Genomic DNA, 21,520 nt, shown 5'->3' on the forward strand with positions numbered 1-21,520 from the left:
TTACTCTTTCTTCATTGCAGTAGTATCGTTATCCGTGAGATTCATCTGCTTACCTCTGACATCCAGTCTGCACTCTATTTCAGCTTCACCACACTCATTAACAGCTTTACAAGTGTAACAGCCACCATCAAATGGAGTGGGTTTCCGGATCTCCAGGGTCAACACACCCTGTTTACTGAACATGCGGTATTTGGCATCACCAGAGAGATCCATTTTGTTTTTGTACCAGAATATCTTTGGCTGAAAAATAGAAAAGAATTTTAAAGCATGGTGAAATATGGAAGACTTAGGGCTGATCTTACAGCTTTAATTTAACCATCAGTTGGATGAATTTTGAGGGCTATATATTACACAGTAGTGTTAATATTTTTTCAAGGAACCTCTCCTCATTCGATAGACTAATGAAACTAGTAATTCAGATGTTCAGTGTGATCGTTTTTTTTCCAACTCTAAAATAGCATATAGGGAATGTAGGTCTGTACCCTATTTTGTTGCAACTTTTTAAAACCCCTTCAAACTGGCTACAGATTCAGTCCTTCAGGAGCTATTTAATTATTCTTGTTAAAATATGGTTGGATACTCTAAGTGTCTTACAACAGAGGAATTAAAATGCTTAGATTGTTAGAGCTGAAGAGTCATAAGGGTCTGCGGATGTTGGGTGCCAAGGTTTCAGCTGGAAGAAGTTTCCAAAGCATTTTGGTGTATCTTTAGCAACTTCAGGAATTTCAAAATAAAGTTCCTGTTGGCTTCAACTGAGCAATAATGTTGTTGGCTCTGTACCGATTCAAGCCATTGTGTTTTGTTTCCTGTACCTGTAAATTTGCTTCAAATTTTATAAATGAAATTTTGGGAAAAAAAAAAAACAAACTGATATAAAGCAAGCTGGTTTTGATTAATTCAAGCTTATTCGTACATGTAGTGAAGATATAGGCTTCAAGCACAGTTCCTGGTTCTGGCCAGCCAGAGTTCAGCTCCCCAAGCAGCCAGTCCAGGTGAGCTGAGTTAGTCTGGGCTGTTTCCACACCACCTGATATCACTCCCCCCTGGAAAGCTCACCTGTGCTGGGGAGGTTAACTCTGTCCTGGCCAGAACCAGACCAAGCAGCAGAAAACTAAGCTCAGCATGCATCTGGTTTACTTTCAGAATTAACATCTTTTGTTTCTTCATATAGAGTGCATTCAAATCTACTGAATCCCGTGTGGGTATTTTGTTTTGGGTTTTTTTTTCTTCTTTTCTATAGCTTCTCTACCTTTCTTAGTATGTATCTTTTATTTCAACATTACTACCAGGGCATGAATATTGGCTCTGATTAAAGTGTCAGCTTTTTCATGCCAGATCATATCTGAGGTATGCTTGATAATCTTTAGTTATTCAGAACTGGAAAGCTCTATCAACATAAGCTACTCTCTGTGGAAAAACAGCTGTTGCAGAGCTGTAGGTACTGAAACGTTAAGGTTAACTTGGACAATACTCTTAATTTTTAGATGTACTGAAGGATGAGGACTATTTGTATCCTTCAGGCTAATGTGGAAGGAAGAGCTATCATGATCAGACTCAAAAGCATGTGGCTACTGTATTTAGCAGCCACAAAACATGAAGCTTTTCTTCGAATCTTATTAAAATCATAGAAACTGAATGCAGTACCGAGGGACCTACCGAGTGGATTTTGCTTACAGTGGTTGGTATTCTATTATGTTCTAGTTCTTCAGCAGCTATTTGTGTGGGTATGCTTTGTTTTTATATTTGACTTTTGTCTGGAGCTACTTCTTCATCCAGTGAACTGCAACAAATGGTTGCACTAAGGCTACCTTTTTAATTTTAATTTTGTGTTACTTTAAACTTTGAACAATTATATTACGTGATTTGCCACAGCTCTCAGATTCTTATGCAGGTGTGAGGAAAGGAGAGGAGCTGGAAATACGCAGGCAGCAGAGGAAGGGAAAAGGGTACTGCAAATTTTGTGTTTGTACTAATTTAATATTATGACAAGATTATGTCATAATATGGTAAATTCCTTCACTGCAGACAAACAGCTTATTTCCCTTTTTTGATAGTCCTAAATTTAGCTCCTAGCTGATAGTTTTTACCACTTGTTCCTGACTCTAAAAACATGCATCATCTTATACTCTTAGAAGAGAAAACGTTCCCATGAGATTAAAAAAGAAAAAGGCAATAAAACCTCCAAAATGTCACAGATGAAAAGAGGTCTTATTCCAGTTAATTTTTCAAAATATATCAGGTTCTCAAAAAGTTATGTGATTGTATTGACATAACAGAAAAACTGGTGTTCCTGTGTATCATTTAGGTTAATGGTGTGTTACGTTAACTGCTGTTTTCTTGAAAGACTGAAGAGAACAAAATACACATTGTGAGAAGATACTCTGCTGTTTACCTTCTTTGGTAGTAGATTTTTATGTACATGTGGTACATTTTCAATGGCATGGTGTAACCATGAGCAATGACTGTCCTTTGTTTCCTTTACTGTATTTCTCCACTGGTTCTATGTGCAGTCACACAAATGCTTGTGCCATGCATTCTGCTTAAGCATCAACTATGAATGACATGGGAAATAATTGGGTGACCTTTCATTTTTCTTAATACAGTCCTTACACTCCAGTCACTGAACTGGCATGGAATCTAAGGCACAGCCTTGGTTTGTTGCAACACTCCTGATGACAGTTGATGTGATCTGTACCTTGGGGATTCCTCGTACAGCACAGCTGAGTGTAGTGTTGTATCCTGCAATCACAGAACGGTTTGCTAATGGATGAGTGAATTTAGGAGGTTCAGAGAAGTCATGTTCTTTGTAACTAGGTGGCTTATAAGTGGTACCTGTGATTCAAAGGAAAAAAATAGTAAGAACTGTGATTTTACTTCTTGACTTGTATCCCCTCTATTTGTCATTTAATAGTATTTAATGCATGATTTAGAGAAGCGTCAAAGCTCTGGCACTTAGGACATAACAAATCTTTAAATTTACCTCACTCTAAAAGACATCTCATGTTTAATACTTTAGTTAAAGGTTCTGTCAATCATGGGTTTCCAGCTTCTGTTAAAAATATGTAAGCCATATGTCTGCAGGGGAAGTCTTCACCACAGACATCTTAAACTTTTAACCCCAGAATGTAAAAATAACACCCTAGTTGTTGTATTTTCCTAATATAGTTTAGGAAGACTGTGATTAAATATTTTTGAACAGATGTTCATGTTAGTACAGGAGGTTTGTCTAAATAAGGGCTATTGATACTAAAATACTTAAATGCTAGTTACTAAGCAATGAAAATATTTATAGCAATGCATCTAGTAATATTGTATTTTCCATTTACTAATGTATTATTTATGATATTTAGTAGCTTTTGTGATCTTTGTTTTGAAGAATGTTACCTGTTTTTTGGATATAGGCAGGATTTTTGGTGGTTGCAGCAGTTTCACTTAATCCACACAAATTTTCACTGAAGATTCGAAAAAAATACTCATTTCCCATAATCAGGTCTGAGATGATGCAGTTTGTGCGGCGATAGTGATCAAAAACAGTGTACCATTCCTGTAACAAGACTATACTGTTCAGAAAGATGCTACGAGAGATCGAACGTGCTAATTTTGATGTGGAGAGATCCTTCTTGCTACGGGGAAAAGACAGGTAGACAGGCATTTCACACTGGCCTGCAAAATGAATGTTCTCATGAAGGTCAGCTGATCTATTTTCTTACTTTTGTTTTCTGGCTGATATAATAGATGTTTTAATACATACAGGACAAAAAACCCAAAACCTTTTTACTTTTTAGCCCTACTTATATCTGGGGAACCTGATACAGGATGTGTCCTTAGTATGTGATGGGCACTTCTGTGAGAGATGTGTATGCCAGTCAAACTGGAAAATACTTCTCCCAGTATACACCCTAGTATGCCCAGCATCTGAGTTTAAGTCTAACTCTTTTTCCCTCCTCTTCAGTTTTCCCCTTCGTTTATGAAAAATATGCTTCAATATGAAAAATACCTTTTCAGTAAAGCTGTCCAGTTACCACTAGAGACAGGACAAGCTAGGTCTCTCTTCTTTCACTTCCTACTGGGCATTTGATACAGTTTTATACTTCGTCTTTTTGGGTTTTTTTGTGTGGATTCTATTCTTCACTGTTCAACTGCCTCTGGTATGCCACAGTACACCTTGGACACACAGCTGAGAGCAATGAATTCAGCTGTTTTCCTCAAGTCTCTGTGTTTCCAAGAGCACGTAGTCATTTAATCTCCATACAACATAATTGACTGAGTGCAGTTTCTTACCATTGTCTTTTTGTCAGCTTTCTGGACTGTGTAGCCCAAGATCTGTGCATTGCCATCATCCTGTGGAGGTGTCCACTCCAGAGCTGCATTAAATCCCCAAACATCTACAAGCTTTATATTCTGAGGAGGACCAGGCTTGTCTGCAGAGGACACATGAAATAAACCCTTTACGTTTTGGTTCAGGATCTAAGAGCTTTGCCACTTCCTCCCATGCAGGGGAAAAAATAGAATTTGATAACAATCTATAATTGTACCATAGCAATAGACTTCATTTTTGTGAAGCTGAAACTGTAAACAGGAAATTTGGGAAATTTTCAAATACCCTCTTAATAATCTTCCAAGAGGCCTGAAACCTCCTGAGGCATAGACAGCATGATAGAATTAGTAACATAGGAAGTGGACAAACTCTTCCTTAAAATGGAATAAGAAGTTTCTGTTGTTTGAATGGGTATGATTAACTCTTTTACTACAGCTCTATTATTTGCTTTGTTACCTCAGTGACAGTTCTCAGCCGTTTAGGTACACTGAAAGTAATATAAACAATAAAGGCAACTGGATATATATTCCTTAGCTGATGCTAACGAAGGCCAGTCATTTGGGACTAGACCTGACTTTCCTTCCTGTTGCCTCAGTGCTTGTTAGTTTGCCCACTAATGTTATTTCTCTGTAATAACTAGGCAAAGAACAAACTCTCCGAGAGATGGAAATCTTTTTGATACATTAAATTGTTGCTCTCGGTTACAGGGCCTGTTGGGGAGATGATGACGATGATTAGGTTTGGGTAGATGGTCTTGTGATTAAGTGAAGGATTGTTCTAGAAATCTGAATGAAAACTGTCTCCCCTTTTTGTACGTGAAGGAAAAATTAAGGAAATAGTAAGAATCTGACAGATGTAGGATTGAAATGAGCAAAACACAGAGGAATGCAATTATGGATTGCTTGTAATTTAATTCCTTGAGGAAGGATATGCAAACCAGTAATAAACAAGCCTTTGACTGTTATTAGGAGAACTGTGATTTTTTTTTTTTTTTTTTTTTACGTCAAAGCATAATGTGCTAATTCTCTTTTCACTGACATACTTTGGAATCAAAGGCTGCTTTATAATTAGCTATAACCCTTTTTGTCCTCCAAATTGCTAAACACTGGAGCCAACTAGAAAACTGCATGAAGCTCAATAAGGACTATGGAGTACATTGCTCTCATTCCATTTATAGTCTTCCTTCCTCTCTTACACTAATATTTTGGAGAAAAAGCTGCAGTCTTCTGAGTTTCTCAACAGTTACCAACTTTAGGTAAAGTCTTTCTTCTGAAGTAGGGAATGGTAATGTGTTGTCAGATGAACAACATGTGGAAATGTACTTGTTATCTTGAATCACAACTTACACCTCTAGAAATATATCTAGGTTTTTTTATCTTCATTATGTAGAAATCAATCTGTTCTGATTTGAAGAGAAGAATTTTGGATACTATATAGGAATACCTGTATGGTTATGAAAACTGCAACAGTATCAAGATGGTAAAGTTCTACAAACCCTGATTAAATGTATTATTGTCTAACAGTAGACACATGTTATGATGTTTAGCAATTTCTAAATATTCTAAAGTCTACTTGCTGATATAACACTCTGTAGTATCTGCCTAGTTTTACAAGTATTTTTCCTGTGTGCTTGCTTACAGATATATCTACACAACAGTCATTTTTTGGTTTAAAGGGATGCTTATGCAGTGATTTGTCATAAACTCTGGAGCTCTTGGTGATGGTAGTTGGTTTAAATACTGTAGAAATAGATTGATAAATGGAAGAAACATCTAGTACAGGTGCAATGAAAGAAAAATTTTTGGGGAGGCCTCACTGGATAGATGTGGGGTTTTTTTGTTTTGAAGCCTGTACCTTATTGCTCCTACTTACCTAAAAGCCATTATCTGAAAACCTCCCTTCAGAGCACTGGCACAGACTGCCCAGAGAGCCTGTGGAGTCTCCTTCTGTGGAGACATTCAAAACCCACCTGGACATGTTCCTATCCGACCTAATCTAGGTGATCCTGCTCTGGCATGGGGATGGACTAGATGGTCTTTCAAGGTCCCATCCAACCCCTAACATTCTGTGAAAACTAAAAAAAACCTGGGATGGTAGGTCAATTGTTAATGCAGTAATCTATTGGAAGAGCTCGACTCCAGGAATGTGCATGTGTATATAGATACATATTTAAGACATTCTTAGATATGTGTCTCTGTATATTGATATGATTGGGGGGGTGAAGGGGAAATTTTGGAATATGACTTTATTAAAAACAGAAAAACACTATAAGCTGTAACCTGTGTTAGATTAATGTGATAACAGCTCAGTGATGTGTTAAATAATCCCTTTTTATTTTTTAATGAATTATTATATCTACCTGTGGTGGTATAGATGGAATAAAGAAAAGGAGTGTACTGAAAGCCTCAGTACTTGTAAGGTTTTGTACAGGGCGATCTTACAAAAGGCAGAGATGGATAAATTTGCTAAATGGATTTTTACATTCTTGGTATTTGTGGTTTGATGGGATAATGCAATCTGCAAGCAGATCTATTCAAAATTCTTTTGTAGAATTGTAGAATGTTCTTTTCGCAGTACTAACCAGTATATCTCCAGCCAGTAATTTGCATCTGTAGCAAATAATTTTCTTCTGCAGAACACTGGGTTAGAGTAGGGTTTTATATAGTGGGATACTGGGGAAATGTTCTGGCCCTCTCAGCACAAGCTCATCTGAGGAGTTTTTGCATTTGAATAAATTTTACAGAAGAAGTAGTGATAAAATGTGAATTATCTTTCAAAAATATGTATAATAAACAAGAGAAAAATAATTCTAGTTAAAACTTAAAATAGCTTTGGTCAGTAGAAGGCATAATGGAAGGCATAATTTACTGATTCATGTAAAGGATGAAAAGTTGATGGAACCATATCTTTCCAGAGTTCAGAGATATTTTCATTGTCTACAGCCTTTCTATAAACATTTGAAAGATACTATATTCCCATACTAAAAATCCATATTTTTTAGTTCTCTACAGTAAACTGCAGCAATTATTTTGGCAATAGGAGCAGGTGATGGCAGTAATATAAGTGTTTCCTCTTTTTTGGATCTGACAGGTGATTATTCCTCATAGCAGTAGAGCTTTTGGTTCACTGCCTGCTTGCCACACTCCACGAAAGATAAGGGCTGAAGCTACAAGTGTTACTCCTTCATCAAGTAGATATCTGCCAAGGGAAGGTAGCTGATGAAGAGATGCCTCAAAAGATCGTTGATTTATTTTATCTCTGCAAGCTGGGTTGGCTTTTCAACATGTCATTCCTAAAGTATTGCTAGAAGTATAGAGAGTGCCTGAATGACCCATACTTCTGGAGAGCAAAATGTACTGTTGACAAAAATGCGGTAAAATGAGGTAGTTCTGGTGAGTAATTGAATCAAGAATCAGAGTAGATGCCTTGTTTGCAGAAGAATCTGCATATATTACAAGACCTTTCTCTTCTTGGCCAGGAATAAAATGAAGTTTGTTTATTCCCTTTCAGTTGAGTTAGCTGCCCAAGAAGTTAAAAGTTTAATACCTGTCCTCCAACTCTGACATGGACTAATCTGTGTGATAAGATTAGTTGGTTTTTTTTTTTTTCAGTTGTTCATTTTCTGGATGGAATAACTCTTGGACAGTGCTACATGGATGTGTTTTTGTGTCTTTGCACAGTACCAGACAATGGGCAGAAGATACCTTGTACTGTGCTGTAAGAACAGTGTGCTAGAATATTGAGTCTTTAACCGGTTAGAAAGGTATTTTGGTGTAGGGTGTGCTACTCCCCTTTATCCAGATCCCTTGGGATTATTTTGTTTAGCTGTCATTTACATATTTTGCTGTTGCAGAACTGCAGCCGTGTTCTTGAGCAAAAGCAGATGGTGGTATTAAAAGGTATTTGTTCCAATTTGTTTTGCCTTTCTTGTTTGCTGTTGGCACCACTGAATATGTGTTCTGCCAACATTACTCCATAAAGCTTTAAGCAAAACGCCGTCAGCATTACATCTCTAATTCCAAAGCATTAGGAGTCATGTTTAAATAGTCTTTTTGTGCCAAAACACATATTCTACAAATGTATTGATACATATAATAAATTTAAGATGACAGGGGAAAGTGTGGAGGAAGAGAAAGAAAAACAATTATTTTGATGATATATATGATACGTAGAGCTGTAATGGAGATGAAACAGAAGAGCTCTGGCTGAACATTAGTGAAATCTGAGTAGGAAGGGTCTCAGAACATATCTCACAAAATCCCAAGGGAAGTTACTGAAAGTTTGGCAGTGTTCCTTTAAAATGTCACAAGAAAAGTGACTAGAAATAGTCTAATCAAGAATAAGCCTCCATTAAGCCTCAAGCTAACTAGCCATTCTTAAAGGAGTAGGGCATTAAATGAGAATTTTCCAAATTCACAGGACTCAGTTGTCTTGTCATTTCTGATTTTTTGGACAATAGATATTTACTTGTACAATGATTTCACTGTCCTTGGTTGCTGAAGAAACCCAGTAAGAGTATATCCTTATTCCAGGATTTGTATTTCCTTCCTTGAAGACAATATGGCTGTTTTCAGGAACACCAGAACTTTAAAGTTTTCCCTGTCATTTAAAGAGGTAGAAATAAGGATAATAAACATGATCAAAGATATGGGCTGCCAACTTTTTGAAAATAATCAGAGTCTAAACTTTCTCAGGTTAACTGAGGGTGTAAGCTATAAAAACATGAGTAGCATGGAAACACTGAATAAATGATTAATCATTAATGTTTTTCTGAGTAAAAAAATATAAGGACATCAAGAGAGATGATCAGGAAAGAGATTCAAAACAAACCAAATAGGTGGTTATACGTGCACTCTGAGGTAAAATATCTTACAGAAAGGTATTTGTATTCTGAAACCAAATGTGGATTAAACAACTGGCTAGATAAAATCATGCAAGAAAAAACTTCTCCAGAGCTATGGGACACACAGATAATGCCTCTCCTACAAGTTTCTAGAACACAGATAACTTCAGGCTGGGAAAATACACAAGCAAGTGAAGTGACACGCCAGCCCTGCTCTGAGTTTGTAATAATCATCTGCTGTCAAGTGTTGTCAGAGAAGGGATTCTGAGGCAGCTGAATCTTTTGATTGACTCAGTAAGACTGCTATTTTTTTTGTATAATGTGCTTAATTTTAATGTTGTAAGGGTCTTACCTATTATTTGTATTGTTATTGCAACTTTATCAGTCATGTTTTCTATCTGAAGAGTGACTTCGTACGCTCCTGAGTGATGAAGCTCTGCCTTTCTAATGAAAAGAATTGTGTCTGTGTTGCTGTTGCGAATTCCCACATCCTTGGAGTCAAGAGTTTGACCATCTTTCATCCAAATGATTTTGGGTCTTGGTTTCCCCTGAAGAGGAAAAAAAAAAAGAAAGGATTTAAAAAAATATTTTAGGCTGTAATAGATTTACATTTTTAATTTGTCAAATTTTTAGTGTTCTGTAAGTCTAGAAAGTCTAAATTTATTATGCAGAGTTGAGATAGTAAACTCTCCTAATATTTTCCAATTTATATTTTCTTGCAGCAAATACGTGCTGCCATCTGAGTGGTTTAGTGGCACCATGTCCTGAGGATGCCATTTAGTTATAGTTAGAGAATGAAAGTGTATTGAGAACAAATCCAGAAAAAATAGTATTGTGCTGTTCTGGTGTTCTTTCCCAGGCATCTGTGAAGCCAACATTTGGTCTGGCTTGCTTTGATTATTATTAAGTAACAGAAGTCTTTACTATCTGAGGAGTTTATTAGCTTTTCCCCCCACTCCTCCTCCATTTCTTAAAACATTTGTTTCTCCATCCCCAGACAATTTTCAGATATTTCAAAAAGATGTTATAGTTTTGAAGTCTTGACATGCATAACAAACTGTATAATTATTTCTGCATTACCACCATTGTTTTGGTGACTGTTAGCTTATGCAGTCAGTGTTAGTACGACGATGGAAGATGACACTGTGGGATCAGTAAGATATCTGTGGTTACACCACTGTCAGCCATTTCCAGGGAAATCGATAGATAATATTTAGTTCTTCAAAAGTCATTTGAGGGTCACATCATAATTAATTGTATTTATAGTCATTCTAGCAGAAAATAACTTGCTGGTCAGGCTTGGTTTTTTGTTTGGATTTATTTTGGGGGTTTTTTAGGGGGTGGGTTGGTGGTGTTTGGGGGCTTCTTAAATTTCTGCCACATTAACAAGGTGAAATAGTGTAGTACAGGGTTAGATGAATGCTAGGATTAGCCCAAATATGTTGGGAGGGAAAGCAAGACCATCCAAGCTGACAGTCAGATCTGCTTAAGCTGCCCTGGAACCGAAGTCTAAGGCATTGGAATTAGGACACATATTGCCCTCTGCAATAAACAGCTGGGAAAGCGCCTCCATGCTCTTCAATTCACTAGGTCTCTGGTACATACTATGTAAGACTGTCTCATTTTTCTTGGGCTAGAGAGAGATTAGGGTGGTTTAGGTACCTACAGGTAGGCAGAATAAAAGAAATCTTCATGCTTTGCTGCACCTTTGTTTAAGGTTTGTCTGATATCTCTACTATTTTTGTAAGGTTTCTATGAAATGAGACCAGGGTGAAGGTACACTAGAACTGGACAAATTTATCTTGTGTCTAATATCTCAGAGCTACAGGCCTCAGGTAACAATACTCCTTGGCAAAAAGCAGAAAGAAAATCAGTTATGAGATGGGGAAAATGGATTATCCAAAAGCATTACTCATTCAAGGTTTATTTATCATCAGGCCCATTTACAATGCATCTGATGATTTAGATGCTGGAGAAAAGAGCATTTATTAAAGAATTGCAATTTCTAGGTGTTTTAGAAGTTCAAATGTAATTTTGGGTGTATCTTGGCTGGACTTCTACAAAACAAGGCTTTTTTTCTAACACCATAGAAAAATAAAAAGATGCCACACAGGCTTTCTGATCAAAGAAAGGAAGACATATCTTCCTTTTTCAGTTGGAAGGTATAGAAGAAATTTTTTAACAAGTAAAAAGATGGGTTTCCATATCCATGTCTGATTATTGAACTCGACTAGTATTTATTCTATTTTACTATCCACATTGCATGTATATATTAAAATTATACAAGGATTCTGCTTGAAAATTTTTGCTAGTGGAATGCTTTCAATATAAGAACTCCTTAAAATGGTATAATGATATGGAAATTTTATTTAAATTTCTAATTTGTCAAGGCAAATACTTGACTAGGTTTTCAGACTGATTATAAGGTTGAATAGTTTTGGGTGTATTGAGTAATGTGGTGCACTGAGGATCTGTCACTAAATATCTTGGCAAAAATTGGCATCAGAAGCCATAGTATTATCTCTGTCATGATTATAAATCAAGCTTTGCTACTGTTGGTACTGTAGTATGGTTTACCAGGTATGTTCACTCCCAACACCACCTTTTTTGAGGTGCTGTGAGGGCCAGTGAAAGATTGCAAGTGTTCAAAGTGTTGGTTTTCACATACTCTTATATTTATAGGCTGTGAAAAGCATAAATGGTTAGAAAGAATGTTCCCAATACGTGTCTCAGAGGATTGGGTTTCTGCAATGTGTAATAGGTAATTTGAGAGAGAACAGTGAGTGACAGAGTGGATAAATACACAGCAGAGAAACTTCAGTGAGTTTACTGCCAGGGAAGAGCCAATTTAAATGCTTTTAGATGTTTATAATTACGCATATATGAAAGGCAAGAAAACCGCTCAATAACACTGTGAATTTTGTCCACTAATAGCACACAATATTCCTTCAATCACATGCCCACATGCTTAACTTTGAAACAAGAACGTTGATTCCCTTCCTTTCAGCAGAATATCCCACCTGCGTAATAGAGTTAGCCATAGTTGTTTCTTTTCCATCTCTTTTAATTTAAAGATTTGAACGGATTTGCAAATAGCATTTTGCTCAGGATACCTTGACAAGCTATTTAATAGAATTTCAGTGTTAAATGACACAGTAGTGATAATAGAGAACACTGGCAGGTTTGCACAGAAACTGTAAATAGTAGAGGACCTAAACTATGGTTATGTAATATTCTACCTGCTTGTTTTCCTAGTTCAGGGTTCATGGTAGTCTTAGTATTTATGTTTTGTCTCCCATAAGCTTTTTGTAATTTGGTCATTACAATCATATCTATTTAGAATCTTTCTTTAGTAGAAATTGTCAACGATTTAATTTTTTTCAAAATACCAAGTGAAGTGTTTGTTTTGCTTTCTGGTTTGTTGTTTGCTTTTTTTTTAAAGATAACAAGTTTTGCATCATCCAAACAGCTTTTGTAGTATTAAGAATTGTATTAGTAGCTGCAATTCAACACTGTTACACATTCAATTCAAGCAAAAAATACCTCTTGTGTTAAAATACACTGGCTAAAATTTGTGTTGCTAGATATTAGCATTTTTTGCTAACCTTACCTTTTAAGAGAGAAGTGTTTATACCAACATCATTTGTTCATCAGCTGCTCAAATAACTTTTGAATCAATTGGTTTAGTTAAATTTGACAGTGAACTAGAATCTCTTAAAACTAGCTTAGTACAGTTTTGTGAAAACTGATGATGGGGTGAAATACTGAAACCTGAGTTATCTTCCCCACTAAAGAAAAGTTGGGGAAGACTTGGTCTTTTTCCATTGACAACAGCTTAATGATCAGGCAGGATGAGTGAAGTTCTGGATTAGTTGCTACATGTACTTTCTCTGGCGTGCAGAAATGAGAACATGTCAGGTAGGACTACCTAGGGGAGTGTGACAAAGAATTGGCAAATCTCAGGGAATATTGCAGTGAGTCTGCTCTAAGCAAAAGTAGTGGGTTGTTAATGCTAGGAAAATGGTGACACAGGAGACGTAAGATACAAATCTCTAAAAAGCCAAATTTTGTCAGTTCTTCTGCTTTTGGGGCAGCTTGTTGCTTTTCTTAAACTTGGAAATCCAGGCAGGAGAATTACTTGTTTATTTGATTTATTTTTTTTAAAGACAACTCAGAAATATCAGGTGTAAAATCTTGAATTTTGCATGCGGCCAGGCCTCAGTGAAGGGGCCATTTTAGCAATTTTGGAGATAAGAAATGTGAAAGGAAAAAATTATCCTGGGCTTATGTTGAAGTAGCACAAGCACCCAATTCAAGGCAGTTACTCCATGTATTGGTTTGCAACTATTTACTGATTACATATATCTTTGTGAAAAAGCAACTTTTCATGTAACCCAGTAACCACAGGGCAAAAGAAATGTAGATTTTAATAGATTTTGCTCTTATATAGCTTTTGCTACTCCCACCTCCTTCCCTGAGAGTACTGCCCAAACAAAAGAATATAGGTAATGTGTGCATATTTGTCTCCCTTGCTAGAAAAACGTTTTGCATGTTTCCAGCATCTTCTACATGAGAATTTCAAAACTCCTCATGAGTAACAGTGATTACATTTTCATAAATATAAATCCTGGACAGCAGGGGCATTTTAGTTTATTCATGATATAATTAAGTACAAGATTAAATGATCTATCTTATTATGGAGAATATCTCTGTCAGAGCCAGAATCTACAATTTACAATTTCTTTTCTGATGTCTCACTCAGGAAACCTTTCTCTTTCACAAGCTAATCCTTACACTGTATTGATATTAGTCTTGCATCTGAAAAAATGTATATGTTGTGTTGCAAGTAGTCATTATAGTTTCTTATACAGCTGTAGAAAATGCAAAGACGGGGTAACTGGTTATGTCAGTATATTTTAGCAATTCTGCGCGTGCCTTAGCGGCATGTCTACTTATACGCATGTACTCTTGATAATCCTTGGCATACTGTGGTTTTTTACACCCTTCAGCTCCTGTAGTGGTACCCAAGCTATTCTTTGTATACACACAAATTCTAAATAGGGCAAATTGTGGTATTCTGTTTATGTACAAGCTATATTTTTTGTAGTTTTCATTAGAGAAATGACCATAAATACTTTTGGCAAAGAAGTTGCCAAGCAATATCATGTAGCTTGGATCCAGAAGAATAGTTAAGTTTTTGTGTACTCCTTTCTTTAGGATGCATCCTATGGTCAATTAGCAAGAATGGACTTTCACTTACTTAAAGCACTTACTTTTTCTTCTCCTAAAAGAGGAATTATGGAAGAAACTGTGACTACAAAAAATTGAAGGAAGAGTGGGTTGGTATCGGTGGTTTTTTTTCCTTTCTATAGGGTTTAAGAGGGTATTTTTAAATCACCAATTTTACTTTATGTAATGTTGCCTAAGCAGTGAGAGTGTGCATAACTACTTTAGGTAAGTAATGATAAGTAACCATGACAAAACAGAAACTGATACACACCTGAAAAGGGATCACAATATTGATTGTCTCACCCACTTTCTTCACTAGAGTCTGTCTGAGATGGCGTGGCAACCAGATTTTGGGACGCTCTGCAGTTAAGCATCAGCACATTAAAGACAAATTTTTTGATAATTTGAAATATTACTTATAGCAGAAATAAGACAAAACATCAAAGAGGAGAAGTTTGGATAAGAAATAAGAAAGCATAAGAAATAGTAAGCCTAGGGAAAATTGTGCAAATGCTGTTTATAACTTAGAGAGTAAATATTCTAAGTAGTCTCAAACATATTTGATTACGGGATACAAATTTAGAAGCAAATTTCTGTTATATTTGAGCAGGTTTCAATGGCATCAGGATTTGTAAAACTGTTACACCTGAAAAGCCGCATTTCAGTGATGTGTTGGAGGTGAGCCTTCTGTGTGGACTTTGTTTCTTTGGAGAACTTTATCAGTTCAGTAGAAGAGATGAGATAAAGGGTGGATTGGACTTAAAAAGAATGACTACAAACTACGACTGATCTATATTTATATTGCAGCTCCTTGTAAATTGCTGTTTGGAGATTTTATGGATTTAGAAAACAGGGCAACTCAATGGATTTTCTTTGCCTTTCTACAGTCAGGATTATCTGTCTTCTTCAAGTCCACTTGGTTCTGAGATTCATTACAACTTTGTTTCATTTACACAGGGTCATTTTACTGTCAGTGAGACGCTGGCACACACTTTGTGTGAGTCAAGGTTGAGGAATTCACTATTAGCAGCTCTTGATACCTTTTGGACTCCAGCCAAACAAATTACAATCTGCTGTTATTGGGTGATATATGGAGTGTTAATTAATAACCTAGGACAATCAAGAACAGATAACTGTTTTTATTTAAATAGATCTCTTGCTGTAGCCAACGTGGTCATTTTGCAGTAATATAACAGCTTTTCCAGCAGAGAACTAAATATTAAAGTGCGACTACAAGTGGTGAAATGGCCATATATTGAAATTAAGAAGTAGGATTTAGTTTCAAAAGCTATGCTTTATAAATAAGACCTGGACAGTGTAGTAACGTTATCAAAATTGGAAGATATTGGATGCTTTGTCAAAAAGCTGTTTGGGTATTGCTCTCAGAAGGCAGCACCAGCTCGTCAGTCCCATGGCTTTTCTGCATGTGTGCATATTTATAATTTTGACCAGAGGAAATAGATGAATGAGATTTATTCAGTCTAGATACTCACGCAGGATTTCTTGAACAGTAACAGGCTCTTTGATTATTGCTGCTCCGCTCTCACCAGCCAAGTTTATAGCCTTTATACGGAAATGAAGTTTGTCCCCTGTGACCAAGTCTTTAATCAGCGCAGATGTGCGCTCAGTTAGGCCAGGAAGAGCTGGAATCCATTCTGTGCCTGCAAGTATAGGATTTGCATATCATAATAATATATTATTTTTCCAAACTCATGTGTTGTCTACTATTGGAAGTAATTTTTTGTAGAGTAAAATAAACTTAATGTGAACAGCACACATAAGAGGGAATGAACTAAGCTGGAAAAAGAATCCTGTATCTGGAAGGTGTTTACACATATATGTGCTTTTGTTTATGCAAAACAGATAAGATTAAGGGAATAATTTTGGGGTAGTTCCTTTGGCATTCTCTTTTATAGAGCTTAGAGCTGTGAGACTGTTCTACATTTATTTTCATTATCAAAAGGAGGGGAGAGAATTTTAGAAGTATTTTTAGCAAGAAAATGAAACCTTAATTTAATTTTTTCTTGGAATAAATATATTTCCTGTGGGTGTCCAAACAGCTTGGTGAGAGCAGCATATGCTGAACACAGTAACAGAGCACATAACTATTGGGATTTATTATTAAATTCTCAATTGACGCTGTAGAATAGAATTCTTAGGACTTCCTTAATTATACTAATGATACAGAAGTATGAGTGATAAAATCATTCTTCTATGACGATGCCATAGGGATTCTGGTAACTCCACCATGATATCTTATTAAATTATTTCTGGATAAATTATACTCCGTAAAATCATTCATGTTCATGTTATATGACAATTTTTCTTGTCAGAGAAAATTTAATGATTGAAGCGATTATAAATATGTCTGAAGTTTGACATAAATATTGTGTCGTAGCATCACAGTAAATTGAGTGTTGCAGATATAGTGCAACTACACTGTTTGTTATCAGGCCATGAGTAGTAGATGAGATAAGGTAACAGTTACTTGAAAGTTGGACTGATGTTGTTATGTTGGCTTTAAGGAATATGCAATTTGAATGCTACAAAAGTATCAGTGCTGTTCTATAGTCACTACTATACTTTTCTAGTACTTGTCTGTATTAAAGTTTATGATGGTTATGAAGATGATATATAGTTGGTGTGGCTTTCATGATTTTACAGTCCTGTTCTGGAATTCTGGTGATGGTTGACAAGGATGTCATACATTAGAGTTCAAATTTAATGATACTGGATGTGGTTAAGTTATTGCAGTGAAGCCATTGCAATTGTAGTATTTTAATAATGTTCATTTGTTGCTGCCTTAAACTTGTGCGTACTTACATCCATCTTTGCAGTATTCCACAATATAACCATCTAATCCCCCAGCTCCAATCCGCTCAGGGGGTCTCCACTTCAAGGCAACAGTGGTGTCAGAAACATCTTCCACTGTAAAGTGTGTTGGTTCACTTGGAGGAGCTATAATAAAACATGTAGAAGTAGATTCTGAGAAACAGCAATACAACTGTGAGTATTGTAAGGTTATAGCAGGCATGATTAGCAGCTGAACTATATACCATTATCTGTTTTAATAAAATGTTCAGATGAAGATCAGCTGGGAAATGTAATGCCTAATACTTCATTTACTCTATGTGTAGCACAAGATTCCTCTAATAAGAAGGGGAACAAGAGGTTAAGATGATAGTTCCTATACACATCTGCTCCCCTATGAGAAAAAGCCAATGATAAAGGAAGAGTTGTAGAAGGGAGTCTAATTTTCAGCAGGCATCTGCGGAAAAGTTTAGAAATAAAAATGCATACGATTGGTATGCTGTACTTACACCTTGATTGTAAAGTAGACCAAGTTGACATAGCGGAGAAACAAATTAATCAGTGGCTAAATTTGACTTCACTGACTTTCCTCTAACAGTGGAGAAAATGACCAGAAGTTCTGACCACATGTTTACAGAAACATTAGATCTGATTTGCACATTTGTAATACAGACATGCGTGAGAAAAATATTTTGGGGCTGAAAAATTTTTCACTTCAGTAAAAACTATTTCATGTATTTTCAGAGTGGGGTTGTCATGACTCTCTTAAAATCCCTAGTTTGGAAACACCGTTAGCTAAATTTTAGTCTTTTTAAGCATGACAATGTCTACTAATTAGAAAAAAACAAAGCAAACACCTTACTTAGAGAATTCCAAATACACACAAATGCTATTGTGAAATCATTGATTCCAAAAAACAAACAGAAAGATAAATTTTTCAAAATAACACTTCGAGTCCTGGAACATAAAATTTAATATACATGGCATTAAAAACAATCATGTCAAAGAAATGTATGTTTGGTATACTGTGTGTATATGTATTATAAACTGAATAACTTTTCAATATACGTAACAGATTTTACATATTAGACATATTTAATATATAATGTAAGTTAAAGCTAGCTTTATAAATTGTACATCTGATTAAAATTGATCTTAGTTTCTAAAGTTAATGTAAAAAAAAAATTAAAATATCACCCAGTTTCCTTTCTGCAGCTGTGTCAATTTTTCATATTCACACGGCAGCAAGGACTGTGAATAGCACACAGGAGGCAAAGGCAATTGGGAGCAACGACACAGTATGCAGTACGCAATCAAAACCCCAAACCTCTTCTCTGAAGCAGTAAGTGTGAACTTTATCCTTAATCAAGTAAAACTCTGCCTATTCCATGAAAACTTGGGACCTTTTTTTTCAGTAGCTCCACTTGATGGTTTTCTTTTGCCCTCTCTTGTTGCAGACCAGCTGTTGTGTGTTTGAAATCCAGAATTAAGAGACACTTCTTGCAGTTCATCCTTTACTTCTGCCCCCTTCACTGCATCATCTGTTTTTATATTATCCCCTTCAGCAGGCTGTCCCCCTTTACTGTCGTTTGTAGATTTAACAACTCTAGTCATTTTAATCTCCAGCTATTTGTATTTTTGTTGGGTCTTCGTTCTAAAGGTTTTAGCAGGCAGGCTTCCTGATGACTCCTTGCTCAGGGACTGCAGAAGACACTGCACTGCAGTGTTGGGAAGGATTATTTATAGAAAATCATTCCTCAAATATTTTCTTAATCAGCTATCATTTTGGCTGTGGAGAGGGCCAGGATTAAGGGAGTACTGGGTGGGATACTGTGATATTTGCACCCATAAGGGAATGGGAGAAGCTGAGAGGGACAGGGAAATTTCTGTCAATTAGCTTTCCTCCTTTCCAGATCCAGCTTGACTCTCACACTTCTAATTATAACAACTAAAAATTGATCAGCAATTTCATGAAACTGGAACCTCTGTGCTCCTCAGGAAGGGGAATGAGGGAGAGGGAAGAGGAAGATTAGAGGAAAAGGTTGATTATATATATAGAATATAGAGGTGGTTGATAACCTCTTTCCTAACATATTCCTTTTAGGTATATGAGAAGTTGAGGACAATAGATTAAAATTCTTCTGTCTTGGTTTTGTCCTAGAAACAAGTGTGGTAAAACTCACCAATGGGCATGAAGGGTTGCGAGGCAGGGCTGGGCCGAGACATGCCGATAGAATTCACAGCATAAATCCGCATCTCATAAACTACGCCTTCAATCATTCGCTTGGCTTCATATGTTAGCTCTTTTAAAAGGTCAAAGTTCAGTCTCATCCATCGATAGCTCTTCTTCTTCTTTCTCTCTAAAATATAGCCTGAAAGAATAGCTCTTATGATGTAAAAGATCTGCAGATTATTCTCTCACATGCAGGAAAAAAGAAAAATTGCCATTTTTTTTTTTCTCTCCAGTGGCATAAGAGCCAGATGTGATTCAGAATTATTACATGTAACTGGATTGTGTGAAGCTCTGGTATTTTCCTGCAGAGTTTCTTTTTGTATTACTCGATCTGACATTCTTACCTGAACAATTATCTTTTCAGAGTAGAGGTTATTTAGAATTGTTTGTTGCTGGTATTAGGCTTTAAGCACATTTTGCATGCTATACAGTATTATTATTTAGATGTATGCAAAATAGAGATAACAGCAGAGCTTTAAATAGTAAATCCTTTCTGGTGAGAATGTGGTCATTCACTTCTAATTACATGTGAGACAGAAGTTTAACAGCCCCCTCAGTGAAGGAGAAATTGCCTTGAAATGTGTAAGATGAAACATAGTTTAAAAATAAAATTCTTAAATGTTGCTGCAGTTCACTAATCTTGACAAACAGCATAAATCCCACTGCAAAAAATTAGTTGGAAGAAGAGTTTGACAGATCCCTTTGGTGTTTGTTGGTTCGGGTTTGGGTATTTTTTGTCTATTTTATATAAAAATGACTTATAAAAGATCCCTGTGTCCATTGCTAAGAGGTGGAATTGCGGAGTGCTTCTCAGACAGTGCAGAGCCCAGCTTTGCTTCAGCTCCATAGTGGAGTGAGTCCTGGCTGCACACCATTTTTGTTGCTCCAATTCCCTTGGGAAGGAAAATGTATGATTACAGAGACTGAAGAGAGCTGGATGGACTGCAGAATACATCTGTAGTGTATCTTATTAGGTGTAGCCTGCATGCACGGAATCCAGGTCTTGAGTACATCTCCCTTGCCCCCTGAACATCCACAGCCTTTCCCACACTACTGCGCTGTTTTTCAGAATGTCTAAGTCAGACTGGGTTATCCATTTAAAAGATAATCTCTAATTTCCCAAAACTGGCAATAGAATCTGGGAATCTTGATCCTTAATATGGAGGATGGTTTTATATCACATTGGAAAATTTTGTATAAATTTTCAAGTATCCTGCTACAAAAAAGTTATCAACTGTTTCTTTCCATCTACCTATATTACATTTCTGTTGCTTTTTTCTCTAGCAGGTAGTAAGTAGCCTGGATGTGATGCATGTAGATTTCTTCCAAGCAGGCTCTGGTTTTGTTAAAGCTATTAGTCTTTTAAATACGGAAAGAATAACCAGAAAATACACTTACTAGTGATTTACACATACTGTGTATTTGTATGTACTATATGTCTGTTTCTACCCATAGTCTAGATAGGATATGTCTGTAACAGTGGTCAGCTACAACAGTATAAGACTATAGGAAATCCACTGTAAAGGCTTATGAATCAGGCTGTGTTAGGTCAATGATCACAAATGTTGTGGCTATCAAACTAGGAGATGTCTGGTATACCTGGGAAGTGTGATTCATACTTTCATCATCTAAAGGGAGTTGGAGAATGACAGGCACGTTTGCTGACACGTTACAGGCACAGGCACCCTTTCCTTTACACTGAATGGCAAGAACATGGGAGTCTACAGACTGTTTTTTGGAAATGAGTGGTGAAAGTATCTTTGAGCTGATAGCTTTTATCATTGCTTCTAACATATGAAGTTACTCCTGGCATGCTTGTTTTCAGTACCTTTAAATAGGGTCAAACGTTTAAGCAAAGAACCAATGGTTCCTTTGATATGTTCCTGATTTTTTTTTCTTTCTTCACCAGGGTCTGTGAGACTGAGAGAAGTTAAGGCATCTCAATTTCTGTTTTCCTGCAGTTTTATATATGCATAGTTTTCTGTCAGAACTTAGATACTTCTTCATTGTGGCATACCAGAATTGCAGTTAAAAAAAGTGAAAAGGAGCTAGCTAAAAAAGACAATAGTGGTACTACTGGTGACAT

At 36.3% G+C, this 21,520-nt stretch overlaps 1 protein-coding gene across 1 annotated transcript in view; it reads right to left on the reverse strand.

Annotated features, from left to right (window-relative positions):
- The window catches only part of MYBPC3 (myosin binding protein C3), a gene marked incomplete at both ends in the record, with an annotated part of 58,080 nt that continues 36,560 nt past the window's right edge, over nucleotides 1–21,520 (reverse strand). The window contains 9 exons of the mRNA XM_084263148.1: nucleotides 1–240; nucleotides 2,696–2,832; nucleotides 3,385–3,544; nucleotides 4,282–4,421; nucleotides 9,514–9,709; nucleotides 14,662–14,750; nucleotides 15,884–16,051; nucleotides 17,214–17,348; nucleotides 19,385–19,573. Of these exons, the coding sequence (XP_084119274.1) occupies nucleotides 1–240; nucleotides 2,696–2,832; nucleotides 3,385–3,544; nucleotides 4,282–4,421; nucleotides 9,514–9,709; nucleotides 14,662–14,750; nucleotides 15,884–16,051; nucleotides 17,214–17,348; nucleotides 19,385–19,573 (1,454 nt within the window). The remainder of the gene's footprint in view (nucleotides 241–2,695; nucleotides 2,833–3,384; nucleotides 3,545–4,281; nucleotides 4,422–9,513; nucleotides 9,710–14,661; nucleotides 14,751–15,883; nucleotides 16,052–17,213; nucleotides 17,349–19,384; nucleotides 19,574–21,520) is intronic.

This window comes from Gallinula chloropus (genome assembly GCF_964237585.1).
Source record: "Gallinula chloropus genome assembly, chromosome: 4".
Lineage (NCBI taxonomy): Eukaryota > Metazoa > Chordata > Aves > Gruiformes > Rallidae > Gallinula > Gallinula chloropus.